This window comes from Oncorhynchus mykiss, chromosome 21 (genome assembly GCF_057628025.1).
Source record: "Oncorhynchus mykiss isolate SJ-2025 chromosome 21, ASM5762802v1, whole genome shotgun sequence".
In the NCBI taxonomy this organism is placed as follows: domain Eukaryota; kingdom Metazoa; phylum Chordata; class Actinopteri; order Salmoniformes; family Salmonidae; genus Oncorhynchus; species Oncorhynchus mykiss.
In genome coordinates, this window is record NC_143042.1 from 4591227 (window position 1) to 4606360 (window position 15134).

Here is a 15134-nt window from a genome sequence, read left to right on the forward strand (position 1 = left end):
TCCAAATATCATTGAAATCTAAAACATGGAATCTCTGGCTTAAAATCATACTTTTCCTCCCGGGAGTAAAAATGACTTCTCTCTTGGCATGGCAAACTTTTTCAAACCAAACGGCGAGCAAGTATGAATATTTAACCTCACCCTTTTCCCATTGGCCCTCCCCTCGCATGCTGGCATTCGAAGAAAGCTCCATGAGTCAGAAATCTGCTTCCATTTTGAAAGCGAGCAGACTTAAAAATTCCAGTGACATTATCCTGATCGATATTGGCCTGGTCAAAGTCAGGCTACCTTCAAGTGTTTGCTTTGTATTTATGTTCTTGTTTAGACTTCATTTACCTCAAAGGGTCCTGTTGCTTTTTTTTCGAATGACGTTCAATATGCTAAGCCAGTTATGGATTTATATAAAAATAATCAAAGTTAATGGCTGAACTGTTCATTCCCTTCAGAGGAATTGAAGAATATATGAGTGATTCTTAAGTATGTGCTTTTTAAAATATTTTCTCTCTGCAAGTCTTTCTTTGTTTTCTTATGAGACCATTTCCATCTTCAATACGCCTCAAGTTCTGAGAATAACTAAGGCGGCATGCACCCATACACCCTCCCACACACACACACACACAATACTGTTGTACCACTAAAGGTCAAATGTGAGCGCTCCTCACAGGAGGCTGTGGGCCTAAAATGGAAAAAGAATGAAGCTCCATGTCCTTTCATGAGATGATAATAGTGCCCCAAACGTCAGATCTGATGTACGACCGCACGTCTCCTGCACTTGGATGTTCCGGGCAGGGGAATAATTGCGCTTATCGGCAGCACTTGGTTAGCAGGAATCAGGTCAGGGGTAGCTGTCCAAATTGGGCCCAATACTGTGAGCCGTGCTCCCGCTCTGTGTGTGTGTGTGTGTGTGTGTGTGTGTGTGTGTGTGTGTGTGTGTGTGTGTGTGTGTGTGTGTGAGAGACCACACGGCTAGCCTCACCTCTGTAAAACTGAAGAGGAGTGGGAGAGTGGATACCATATTGTTTTCTGTAGTAACTATGTCTCTTTTTAACACTATTCCCAGAGTATTTGACATAAAAGGCTGCGGCTCAAACCGTGTGTAAATATGTATTCCCAGGTGGCGGGGAGAGTTCTGCCCAGAGAGATGCCAGACAAGCTGAGATGAAAGACTGTAGGGGCTAGGGGGGAACAGAACAGGCATCCTACCCATTTCCCACAGTTTATAAATAACTAAGATAAGGCAACAGATAGGAGGTATAGACAAACAAGCTGCTGGGATTTGGATCAAAACAACTAGACATTGGCGTCTTGGTGAAACAATAAAGACAAACATTTATTTGGTTGGTTTTTCCCCCCCGTATTGAGGATTATCCCACTTGTTAATGGAACTGTTTAGTGTTCCCCCCACATTGAGGATTATCCCACTTGTTATCGGGACTGTTTAGTGTTACCCCACATTGAGGATTATCCCACTTGTTATCGGGACTGTTTAGTGTTCCCCCCACATTGAGGATTATCCAACTTGTTAATGGAACTGTTTAGTGTTCCCCCACATTGAGGATTATCCCACTTGTTAATGGAACTGTTTAGTGTTCCCCCCACATTGAGGATTATCCCACTTGTTAATGGAACTGTTTAGTGTTCCCCCCGTATTGAGGATTATCCCACTTGTTAATGGAACTGTTTAGTGTTCCCCCACATTGAGGATTATCCCACTTGTTAATGGAACTGTTTAGTGTTCCCCCACATTGAGGATTATCCCACTTGTTATCGGGACTGTTTAGTGTTCCCCCACATTGAGGATTATCCCACTTGTTATCGGGACTGTTTAGTGTTCCCCCACATTGAGGATTATCCCACTTGTTAATGGGACTGTTTAGTGTTCCCCCACATTGAGGATTATCCCACTTGTTAATGGGACTGTTTAGTCTTCCCCCACATTGAGGATGATCCCACTTGTTAATGGGACTGTTTTAAAACAAAGCAGGATGGATGTGTGCATAAAAAATTGAATGGGTGGCGCCAACGGGAATTCGAAACCACAACACTGACTTTGCAAGCACACTGCTCTACCAAGTGAGCCAGACAGGACCACTCAGAGCAGGAGAGATGCACACTGCTCTACCAAGTGAGCCAGACAGGACCACTCAGAGCAGGAGAGATGCACACTGCTCTACCAAGTGAGCCAGACAGGACCACTCAGAGCAGGAGAGATGCACACTGCTCTACCAAGTGAGCCAGACAGGACCAGACAAAGCAGGAGAGATGCACACTGCTCTACCAAGTGAGCCAGACAGGACCAGACAAAGCAGGAGAGATGGAAGAAGGTGATGTTGATCCTACCTTCTTCTGGTCTTCCAGCTTTTGACTGGTCGTCTTCTTGCCATGCTTGCTGGCCTCCAATGGTACATCCATCCCTGGTTCCAAACAAGAATAAACTCCAGGGATTGTGAGAAAAAATAAGCCAGTACAAAAAAATAAAAAAGTAATGGGACCGAGGGGGGCTGGGGTGGGGGGCTACAGTTGGCCGGAGGTGCGGGCCTGTGTCCGGCTCACACCATTACTCGGACACAGGGGATCCATGGAGCAGCTGGTGGTTGGTGGGACTAAATGAGATGGGGGAGGGATAGGGGGAGAGGAGGAAGGATAGGGGAGGGGGAGGGGAAGAGGAGGTGGCGATTTCAGAGAGGAGGAACGCTGCCCGGGGGCTACCCAGAGAAGCACATTGCGGTCAGCGAGGCGAAAACACTGACATCCTCACACACACGAAGATCCCCAACTCGCAGGTCGGCGGTTTCCACCCAGATAATCCTTGTTCGGTGCTCTTCTACCTTCAGGCGTTTTCTACAGCGGCTCCAAGTCCCAGCTCTTCACATCTGTAAGACAGACAAGATTCAGAAACCAAAAGAAAGAGAATAGAGACAAGACAACCAGAAGTAGTATTACAATTAAGAAGTCAGCTCTCTCTCTCTCTCTCTAGATAATGTAAATCCCCTCAGGTATAATACATATGGAGGGGGCATCTGCATAGCAAAGTAAATATGTTGCTATGGCACCCTATGTATGATGAGATGGGATCCATACTAGGAAGACGAGCAGTTTGTTATTTTGTGTGTGCATGTGTGATTGTTTTCTTCTATCCCTCCGATGTTTTCCACAAAGGCAGCACAGTGGGAAGGATTGAGTCATCTTGAGGTTGGGGAGCTGAGATTCTGAGGAGTCCAAGGCAGGGAGGGAGTGATGACCACAGACAGAATTGATGGCTGGCCCTGCGTAGCCCCTTTGGTACAGAGGGCCTCAAAGCCTGCTGTTTGGTTCAAGAGGCCAGTGGGTTTACAAACAGTTCAAATTGCGCTCCAGAACATTTGCAACAATACGTGGCCTGGACTTGTAACTAAAGCTCGCCAGTTTAAGATTCATAGCGCTTGTTGCACAATTATGATTAGATTCAAACTGTAATTCTGCCCAACTGAATCAGAATCATTACTTTCGTCAAACAACTTTTCAATTAAAGCTTTATTGATGTGCCAAAACATTAATCAGTGGTGACTGGCACAACTCTTAGGTTTGTGTCCCTAATGGCACCCTATTCCCTATGAAGTGCACTACTTCGGTGCACTACTTTAGTGCACTACATAGGGAATAGGGTGCCATTAGGGAGGCATGCGTGTAGTAAATCCAGTAGTGATAGCTCCTACCAGACGCCGAAAGGTCACATACCAAGGCTCTGATAGAACCATCCATGGAATCAATATCCCACCGGCATTTCAGATCAGCTGCCGACAGATGTGGGCCAATCAAAGGGCAGCGTGTTCTAAGTGTAGGCCACTTAGATAAGTCTCTCCTCGCCCTAACAAAAATCATCAGAGAGCGAGAGTTGTTCACCCCGCTCTTGTCTCTTAACCTCATGAGTGGCTAACTAGCCTTATTCCCCCCCCTAAACGCCTATGGAGCTTAAGAGGGCCATGTAGCACAGCCTCCTCACTTCCAATGGAGCTTAAGAGGGCCATGTAGCACAACCTCCTCACTTCCTATGGAGCTTAAGAGGGCCATGTAGCACAGCCTCCTCACTTCCTATGGAGCTTAAGAGGGCCATGTAGCACAGCCTCCTCACTTCCTATGGAGCTTAAGAGGGCCATGTAGCACAGCCTCCTCACTTCAGGGCAATCATGTCGTGTTTGAAACTCTGAACTGGATCTCAGAGGACATCATGAATCAAGGGCCACAGTAGCACAGAGGTTTCTACTGAATTCCAGAGTGTGGTCAGAAATGGGCAACAGAGGAGGCTGGTGGGAGGAGCAATAGGAGGACAGGCTTATTGTAATGGCTGGAATGGAATGACGTCAAACATGTGGTTTTCATATGTTTGATACTGTTCCATTTATTCCATTCCTGCAATTACAATGAGCCCACTCTCCTATAGCTCATCCCACCAGCCTCCTCTGACTGGCAGTAAGCTGTGAAAAGCACTTCTGCCATGGGTTAATAATCATAATGCTATTACATTATGCAGTATATATTTCCTGGTGGCAGTAGCATTGTAGAGAGCTACTGTTGTTCATTTGTTGAAGACTTTCAACAACCGAGGTAAAAATACGCTGGAGATCTCAGAGGAATGGACAAACATAAACTTGGTGGAATCAACAAATGCATTTCCCCGAATGCCAGACATGCTAAATACGACGCACCGCCTTGCTGCAAGACTTCCCAGGCAGCAACATGCAGGGGACTCTCGACCGTCTGTATATTTCATGAGCGCTAATTTCCCCTTTCTTCTCTTGAATATTACAAAAGAAACATCGGGACGTGCTGGGAATTGCGTGGCACATTTTCTCTTAGCGACAGAGGTGGGAGGAAGGCAGGGGCCTCGGTTCGTATCACTGTCTAGGAGTGACAGGGTACTGGGTATCCCCTGAAACTAGGCCATCCAATCCAGGCATTATTCCCCACCTGTTCTCACTGCAGCATCAGCAGCCGTGTAGACTAAGCCGTAGCAATGTAAGGAGATTGGTCCTCAACAAGTCTTATGTGATGGGAGAATACTTTCTAATCTAGACACTGTGGCAGAGACACTGTCGCACAACAACAAGGGCCGTTGTGTGTCTTGGCAGCTGACAGGAGTGCCTCAGTATTCCATACAATCCTTGAGACATTTTATTCAACAGTCACACAGAAACATACTGGGCCCTGGTTTCCCTGACAGGCTTCTACAATTCAAATCAGGGGGTGTGTTGTTTGTGTTTTGCTTCCCTTTCCCCACATTTAACAACGTGTGTTTTATGCACTTTGCAGCCCTGACATGAGACGTCTGCATCCCAAGTAGCACACTATCCCCTACCTAGTGCACTACTTTTGACCAGAGCTCTATGGGCCCTGGTCAAAAGTAGTCCACTACACAGACAATAGGTTGCCGTTTGAGATGCTGACAGACATTCTGCATCTCTCTCCCTCTGTGTGATTAGCCTGATCGTCGCTAAGCTAACACCAATCATATGCTACTGACAGTAATTTTCTCCATCCGTATAACAGCCCCCCGCTGCAGTGCCATAGACAACAAGCTATTACAGTGCTCATCATCCGCAGGGGGGCCTAGAAAATCAGCTCATGGAACGGCACTTCACTTGGGCAAACTGACTATCAACACAGACATGAAAATGTCTCATTCTTATTTCCAGCCGTAAAGTGTTACTGGGGGTGGCCGGTGTACTGTAGGTGGTAAACATGCTATTTGATGCTTAAAAGAGACATCTAAACGTAGTTGTTTTTAGGCTTTTGTTCAGTAGTTCAATGATGCTAAAGTATGAACATATTTATGAGGAGTGGGTCAGAGATGTTTAATCACAGGCCTGTACCCATGTGCCCACGGGATTCACATTCTTAATCTTGACAATAACTTGACATCTTACTCTCCCTGTGCCCTTTCTGTGACACTTGGTATTCAACGGGTGTTGGTAACTCTCTACAATGGTCAATACAGAATGATTCATGGGACTGGACTGACTACACACTGCTAGTTTAACTGGAAGAGATATAAACGATAGATCTGCACTGATTTCCTCAGGGAGGGCAAGAGGACCACAGGAACGCATGCCTATTCATCTAGGCAAAGTTAAAAGGTCATTCCCCGTGAAAAATACCCCGCCGTCATACTGTAATACACTGACAACGTTCAATCAATACAGACCCTCTGAGGGTGCCATGGCGAGATCCTATCACATTTAAACGGATCTGAAAAGCTTGTTAAGATATATAAAAAAACAAAGCCAGAGGACAAACTCTGCCGTGGATTTTGAAATTGAAATTGCCTCACGATTAAAAACTTGGCTGAATGTTATTTGGCATCTGGAGAGCGGTGTGGTGTGTCTCTGTGATGAGAACTGGTGAAGTGTGAATGATTGTAAATTACATTCAGCCGGTGACGGTGGACTGTGGGTTTTTATTCACACTCGGCAGAGGCGCAAAGCACCAGGCAGTAGCACCAGGCAGTAGCACCAGGCAGAGGCACCAGGCGGTAGCACCAGGCAGAGGCACCAGGCAGAGGCACCAGGCAGAGGCACCAGGCGGTAGCACCAGGCAGAGGCACCAGGCAGAGGCACCAGGCAGTAGCACCAGGCAGTAGCACGAGGCACCAGGCAGAGGCACCAGGAAGTAGCACCAGGCACCAGCACCAGGCAGTAGCACCAGGCAGAGGCACCAGGCAGAGGCACCAGGCCGTAGCACCAGGCACAGGCACCAGACAGTAGCACCAGGCAGTAGCACCAGGCAGAGGCACCAGGCAGAGGCACCAGGCAGAGGCACCAGGCGGTAGCACCAGGCACAGGCACCAGGCAGTAGCACCAGGCAGTAGCACCAGGCAGAGGCACCAGGCCGTAGCACCAGGCAGTAGCACCAGGCAGTAGCACCAGGCAGAGGCACCAGGCACCAGGCAGTAGCACCAGGCAGTAGCACCAGGCAGTAGCAGCAGGCAGTAGCACCAGGTCGTAGCACCAGGCAGTAGCACCAGGCAGTAGCACCAGGCAGTAGCACCAGGCAGAGGCACCAGGCACCAGGCAGTAGCACCAGGCAGCAGGCAGTAGCACCAGGCAGTAGAACCAGGCAGTAGCACCAGGCAGTAGCACCAGGTCGTAGCACCAGGCAGTAGCACCAGGCAGTAGCACCAGGTCGTAGCACCAGGCAGTAGCACCAGGCAGTAGCACCAGGCAGTAGCACCAGGCAGTAGCACCAGGCAGCAGGCAGTAGCACCAGGCAGTAGCACCAGGCAGTAGCACCAGGCACCAGGCAGTAGCACCAGGCAGTAGCACCAGGCACCAGGCAGTAGCACCAGGCAGTAGCACCAGGCAGTAGCACCAGGCACCAGGCAGTAGCACCAGGCAGTAGCACCAGGCACGTGTCCGTCAGGGATTATAAGACTATACGTTCCAAAACAAACGTCACACTAACATATAATCAACTTTTAATCACAGGGCAGTGCTGGGCGACGATCCCCCCCGGATCTCCCAAAGACAAAAGACAAGTTTAACTTCATGAACAATAAAATGTATCTTTACTGCCAGCAGGAAGGCAATCTATTTCAACCAGCTGGCTAATAACTGCAGCCACAAGAAGTAGCAGTGGACTGGACTAGACTGATACAGAAGGTGGTTGAGATGGCAGTCCACGGCCAGAGAATAATAAGACAATGACATCATCTGTGGCAGGAGACTGAAGACACATGACTTAAAGGAAGTGATGACATCAGTATGAAGAATCCAAGCGGCTAGTATGACAGCCGTCAATACTTAAGGAATAAGGCCCGAGGGGGAGTGGTATATGGACAATATACCACGGCTAAGGGCTGTTCTTAGCCACGATGCAACACGGAGTGCCTTAGCCGTGGTATATTGGCCATATATCACAAACCCCTGTGGTGCCTTATTGCCATTATAAACTGGTTACCAACGTAATTAGAAGAGTAAAAATAAATGTTTTGCCATACCCGTGGTATACGGTCTGATCTACCATGGCTGTCAGCCAATCACATTCAGGGCTCGAACCACCCAGTTTATAATATTGATTATACACTGAGTATACCAAACATTAGGAACACCTTCCTAATATGGAGTTGCCGGGGGAGGTCTTGAACGTCAGGAAGGTTAGTGACCATGGTGAGCGGTAATGAGCAGAGACAATACAAGCAGAACTAACAGGCAAGGTGAAAACGGCAGGCAACTTAACAATGATAAGGAGACTCCCTGTGAGCCTTTTAATGCATCTGTTACAAACATTTCAGTTTCAGTACCACCTTGAACAACCTTCATTCCCTATGTCTCTCTGAGGCCTCTACTGTACTGTCTACTTCACTGGTGCAACTGAACCAGTCTGGGCCGGAGAAAGCCCATCCAGGTCCCTACAGAACCAATTTAAAAAACAGGATCCAAAAGTGCCTACGGCTAAAGTTTCCTCTGAAAATAATATTTACATGGTTAGAGTGTGAGAGGGGTCTACTGAAGACAGAATGGCACATTTAGGACAGAGAGAGAGATGAGGGTAGACAGACAGGAAGAGACAGAGATGGTGAGGGTAGACAGACAGGGAGAGACAGAGAGAGAGAGATGGTGAGGGTAGACAGACAGGAAGAGACAGAGAGACAGATGGTGAGGGTAGACAGATAGGGAGAGACAGAGAGACAGATGAGGGTAGACAGACATGGACAGAGACAGAGATGGTGAGGGTAGACAGACAGGAAGAGACAGAGATGGTGAGGGTAGACAGGAAGAGACAGAGATGGTGAGAGTAGACAGGCAGAGACAGAGATGGTGAGGGTAGACAGGCAGAGACAGAGATGGTGAGAGTAGACAGGCAGAGACAGAGATGGTGAGGGTAGACAGGAAGAGACAGAGATGGTGAGGGTAGACAGACAGGCAGAGACAGAGATGGTGACGGTAGGCAGGCAGGCAGAGACAGAGATGGTGAGGATAGACAGGCAGAGAGACAGAGAAAGTGAGGGTAGACAGACAGGCAGAGACAGAGATGGTGAGGGTAGACAGACAGGCAGAGACAGAGATGGTGAGGGTAGACAGGCAGGGACAGAGATGGTGAGGGTAGACAGGAAGAGACAGATGGTGAGGCTAGACAGACAGGCAGAGACAGAGATGGTGAGGGTAGACAGGCAGGCAGAGACAGAGATGGTGAGGGTAGACAGACAGGCAGATACAGAGATGGTGAGGGTAGACAAGCAGGCAGAGACAGAGATGGTGAGGGTAGACAGGCAGAGAGACAGAGATGGTGAGGGTAGACAGACAGGCAGAGACAGAGAGAGATGGTGAGGGTAGACAGACAGGCAGAGACAGAGAGAGAGATGATGAGGGTAGACAGACAGGCAGAGACAGAGATGATGAGGGTAGACAGACAGGCAGAGACAGAGATGGTGAGGGTAGACAGACAGAGACAGAGATGGTGAGGGTAGACAGGAAGATACAGAGATGGTGAGGGTAGACAGACAGGGAAAGACAGATCAAGGGGAACAGAGTGCCAGGGCATGAAGCGACACAACTGCAGACAACTACAGACGTAAATAGCTGGCAATTTATCATGACAGGATGCCCTTTGGAAACTTGCCCGCTGCATACAGTCCTACACTGTGTAAAAACTAAAAGATGGTCGTAGCCCCCCCCCCCCCCCCCCCACCTCGGTGTCCTTGAAACAACGAAAGAAAGAGAGCCATGAAAACCAACTCGCAATCGTCATTTAGCGCCTGGCTTGATTGGTATGTGCAGAAAGCTCCATGGCGAAAAAGACCCTGGTTTTTCCGTTGTCACGGTAACCAGGGGGAGAGGAAGGCAGACGGGGTGTGTGAATGGGTATGTGTGTGTGCGTGTGTGTTGAATGCTGCAGGTAGCTAGCCAGCGGAGCTTGTCTTTAACCCTGTAATCCTCAGTGAAGGGAGAGGAATCTGATAGGCTGGCCATAGTGTGCGATGGGAAGTCACCTCCATTGTCCTCCTGCTGTTAGCCACTGTCCATTACAAGAGCTTACAATTGTTTTCAGTGGGAAAGATGGCTACAAAGGACATTTTGGCACAATGATCTAAGCAGGGATGAAATGGTCTCCTCCAACATGCAGTCCTTCTCTATGATCAGTGCATTGGAGAGGATATGAAGAGCAGACACTCCTTAGGCTATTATCTGAGGCCTGTCAACCAAAAACCAAGTTTGAGCCAGTGGAGTGGAGGAGTGGATGAGTACACCCGTCTTTGTTCTCCAGTCTCCACCATCTCCCCTCCACGATGACACTCCCTGTCTCTCTCTATCGTCAACGCCATTCACTCCGGTGCTTTGTTCCCCTCCCCAGCCTCTGCTGACAGAGGAGAGAAAACTCCTCCATTCTCCCATTCATCTCAATACAACCTGAATTACCGCCCAATTATGCTTAGATTACGTTGTTAATGCACTTTCTACCAGGCCAACCCCTGCACAAGCCAGGGCCCATTCTAAACAGCATGGTGTATTAGAGGGGCACGTAATCTTGTACTATTGTGTCGGGATTAAAATCTAATCTCATTACAGAGGGTGTCTGGCTGAAGGAAATACACTGCTTGAAAGCTGGAGAAAGCGAGAGAGAGCGAGAGAGAGCAAGAGAGAGAGAGAGAGAGCGAGAGAGCGAGAGAGAGAGAGAGAGAGAGGGGAAGAGATATAGAGGGAAAGACAGATACTGGATCATGGCTGTGAAATCTCTATTTCCTAGCGTGAACAGCTAACATGTGGGGAAGGCGTTGATCCACCAGCGGCTAATTCCCTGGTCGGGGCTCTTGAACAAACGTGCACCCGACGCCACCACAAAGACCAGGGGGGGTGAAGGCAGGGTGGGGGCTGAACAGCCAGAGGGGGCCAGGGGTCAGAGTAGGAGTATCAGAATGAATCTAGCGCCTCTACTCTGTTAGCATTTCTACATGGCACGTTCACACTCCATAAAACCCATTTTATCACAAAGATATACACGTATGTAATTGCCAATGTGATATACAGCGCGCTCCGGAACGCAGACAGATTTCTGTTCATTTTAAATGTGCTGCTGCTGTTGATGGAGTGGCTCGCCCTGTTAAATAAAACAGATTCTCGGACTCAATAACGGAGGCCAAAATCTCATTTCGACACAGGGCCCCAAATCCCAACGGGCCACTGCCGTGACAGGCTGGGGAGGCAACAGGCTGTGACTAGAGCATTCATGACCACGCACGCGTGCCTGTGACTAGAGCATACATGACCACGCACACACGCGTGCCTGTGACTAGAGCATACATGACCACGCACGCACACACTTCACGCCTTATACCAAACTCATACACACATACATACAACTCCCATCCTCCAATCCACCCCTGCACACAGACACACACATCATAAGTCATCCGAAGCCTATCCCCACACTCCCACTCAAAGCCCACTCAGACACACACCACCACCCCCCCCCCCCCCACAACACACTGTGTTTATTGAGCCTTGGTTGCGTTGCTAAATCACAGAGAGCGGCCCGGAATGAGAGATAAGGCCACACGGCAATGTTACAATCATTGATTGCAGAATCCATCATCTTTTTTATTCAACACAGAGGGAGGCCTGTGCTGCCTGGTACAACCAGGATACATGATACTATATGACCACCTGCGAAGGCAATGGGTGGGGAAATGACTACATGTAACGCAATCAAATCTAGATAAGAGCATCAGGGGTTCTTTCACAGCACACTGCCTATGATTAAGGAGGGGAAGAAGAGATCGGGCAATAGAACGATTATAGAGTCTCTCTATTCGATGAAATTTAAGGTTTCTCTCCTTCCTATGGCGTTTGAGTAAACATTTGAGGAGAAATTCAGGTGTTATTCTGTTTCTAACAAAGGCACTGATGAATCCCCAGACACTATTGAGTAACTGGGAGAGGAATATCAGCGTTGAAACACAGGCAACATCTCAAATGGCACCCTATTTCCTATTTAGTGCACTACTTTTGACCCGGACCCATATGACTCTGGTCAAAAGTAGTGCACTATGTAGGGAATAGGGTGCCATTTGGGAAGCATCCCACAATCGATTCCTCTCTATTCCACTAAGACTGATGAGTCTTCTGAATCCTTCACTGAAAACATTGTCTTTCTGCTGAGTGAATGTCAACTCATCCAAAGTATGACAGCATTGAATGGAGCCAGATATGGGAAAGCTATGCCAAATATGGCTAGGCTCCATGAAGCACGCTAGATCAGACAGATTACCAGTCATTATAGAGATGGAGTTTGTAATTACACCAGATGAAGTTACAAAGCCAGTGGAATAGCATTCATCTAGCACCTTCTGATTAGCTCAGTTGTTTCTCATACGATGGGATGTGGTGTAGACATGGATCGCCAGGGTGGAATAGTAGAGAGAATACTAGAATGACAGAGTGACTGCTCTGGGGTGAATTTTCACCTACTTACAGATCTAGGATCAGATTCCCCTCCCCCAATCCTAACCTTAACCATTATCTGGTGAAATGCAAAACTGACCTATGATCAGCATCTAAGGGCTTCACCTTAAACCCAGTGACTTGTGATGATAAGGGACACAGTGGTCTGTCTGTGGTTGGGTCTCTGGGGGCTGTGTGACTACAGTGGGGGAAGGAGATCAGACAATCCCACTATCTGGCCTGCAGAATCAATCAATCCATCCCGCACCTTTGCTCCACTGACCCCTCTTGTGGACGCCGGGTAGCGAGGGAGGCCCTGCAGCAATCTGTGCTTGTGGGCTCTGGTCTTAGCCAAGGAGCATCAGTTATCTAAGGGATGTGTGTGTGTGTCTGTGTGTGTGGGGGGGGGGGGGCAAGGACCCTTCAACACCCCTGTATTCCATTAGCCAGTCGGTGATGTACTGCCTCACACAGACGGGCTGGCTACCCTCCCCTCTTCTCAACACTTTCTCTCTCCCGCCCTCCCTCCCTCCCTCCTCCTCATCCTCATCCTCCTCCTCCCCTCCCATCTACACACCTATCATCCTCCACCACCCACCACCATCCATCATGCAGACCCTTACAGATGGGCCTGTGAATAACCAGCGTGTCATCAGAGAGGGGAAAGAACCAGGAATGTTTAGGAGCAAAAGGAGTGTCAATTAGGGTCAATTAGTAATTCATCAAAGTAATTCATTAATTCCTGCATTTCAGATAGGGTGGCAGAGTGAGCACCAGCTGTCTGTGTTGGGGAAGCAAAGCAACATGTGTAGGGAGAATTTGAACCGAGACGCCAGCAACGGCTGCTCAATTGGAGAGGTCTTTTAAGGATACTTGTGTAGGCTACATGATTAGTAACAAACAAACGGAGTGATGCATTTAAACACCAACAGTATGCATTTAAACACCAACAGTATGCATTTAAACACCAACTGTATGCATTTAAACACCAACTGTATGCATTTAAACACCAACTGTATGCATTTAAACACCAACTGTATGCATTTAAACACCAACTGTATGCATTTAAACACCAACTGTATGCATTTAAACACCAACTGTATGCATTTAAACACCAACTGTATGCATTTAAACACCAACTGTATGCATTTAAACACCAACAGTATGCATTTAAACACCAACAGTAGGCATTTAAACACAAACAGTATGCATTTAAACACCAACTGTATGCATTTAAACACCAACTGTATGCATTTAAACACCAACTGTATGCATTTAAACACCAACTGTATGCATTTAAACACCAACAGTATGCATTTAAACACCAACAGTATGCATTTAAACACCAACTGTATGCATTTAAACACCAACTGTATGCATTTAAACACCAACTGTATGCATTTAAACACCAACTGTATGCATTTAAACACCAACTGTATGCATTTAAACACCAACTGTATGCATTTAAACACAAACAGTATGCATTTAAACACCAACAGTATGCATTTAAACACCAACTGTATGCATTTAAACACCAACTGTATGCATTTAAACACCAACTGTATGCATTTAAACACCAACAGTATGCATTTAAACACCAACTGTATGCATTTAAACACCAACTGTATGCATTTAAACACCAACTGTATGCATTTAAACACCAACTGTATGCATTTAAACACCAACTGTATGCATTTAAACACCAACAGTAGGCATTTAAACACCAACTGTATGCATTTAAACACCAACAGTATGCATTTAAACACCAACTGTATGCATTTAAACACAAACAGTATGCATTTAAACACCAACTGTATGCATTTAAACACCAACTGTATGCATTTAAACACCAACAGTATGCATTTAAACACCAACTGTATGCATTTAAACACCAACAGTATGCATTTAAACACCAACTGTATGCATTTAAACACCAACTGTATGCATTTAAACACCAACAGTATGCATTTAAACACCAACTGTATGCATTTAAACACAAACAGTATGCATTTAAACACCAACTGTATGCATTTAAACACCAACAGTATGCATTTAAACACCAACTGTATGCATTTAAACACAAACAGTATGCATTCAAACACCAACTGTATGCATTTAAACACCAACAGTATGCATTTAAACACCAACTGTATGCCTTTAAACACCAACTGTATGCATTTAAACACAAACAGTATGCCTTTAAACACCAACTGTATGCATTTAAACACAAACAGTATGCATTTAAACACCAACAGTATGCATTTAAACACCAACTGTATGCATTTAAACACAAACAGTATGCATTTAAACACCAACTGTATGCATTTAAACACCAACAGTATGCATTTAAACACCAACTGTATGCATTTAAACACCAACTGTATGCATTTAAACACCAACTGTATGCATTTAAACACCAACAGTATGCATTTAAACACCAACTGTATGCATTTAAACACCAACTGTATGCATTTAAACACAAACAGTATGCATTTAAACACCAACTGTATGCATTTAAACACAAACAGTATGCATTTAAACACCAACTGTATGCATTTAAACACCAACTGTATGCATTTAAACACCAACTGTATGCATTTAAACACAAACAGTATGCATTTAAACACCAACAGTATGCATTTAAACACAAACAGTATGCATTTAAACACCAACTGTATGCATTTAAACACCAACTGTATGCATTTAAACACCAACTGTATG

General features: G+C 46.6%; 1 protein-coding gene across 1 annotated transcript in view; it reads right to left on the bottom strand.

The window, feature by feature from the left end:
* Nucleotides 1-2873, bottom strand: part of LOC110500961 (neuron navigator 3) — a 390216-nt gene extending 387343 nt beyond the window's left edge. Inside the window, exon 1 of the mRNA XM_090213540.1 lies at nt 2341-2873. Coding sequence (XP_090069666.1) covers nt 2341-2412 — 72 coding nt within the window. The 5' untranslated portion in view covers nt 2413-2873. The remainder of the gene's footprint in view (nt 1-2340) is intronic.
* Nucleotides 2874-15134: the final 12261 nt, after the last annotated feature.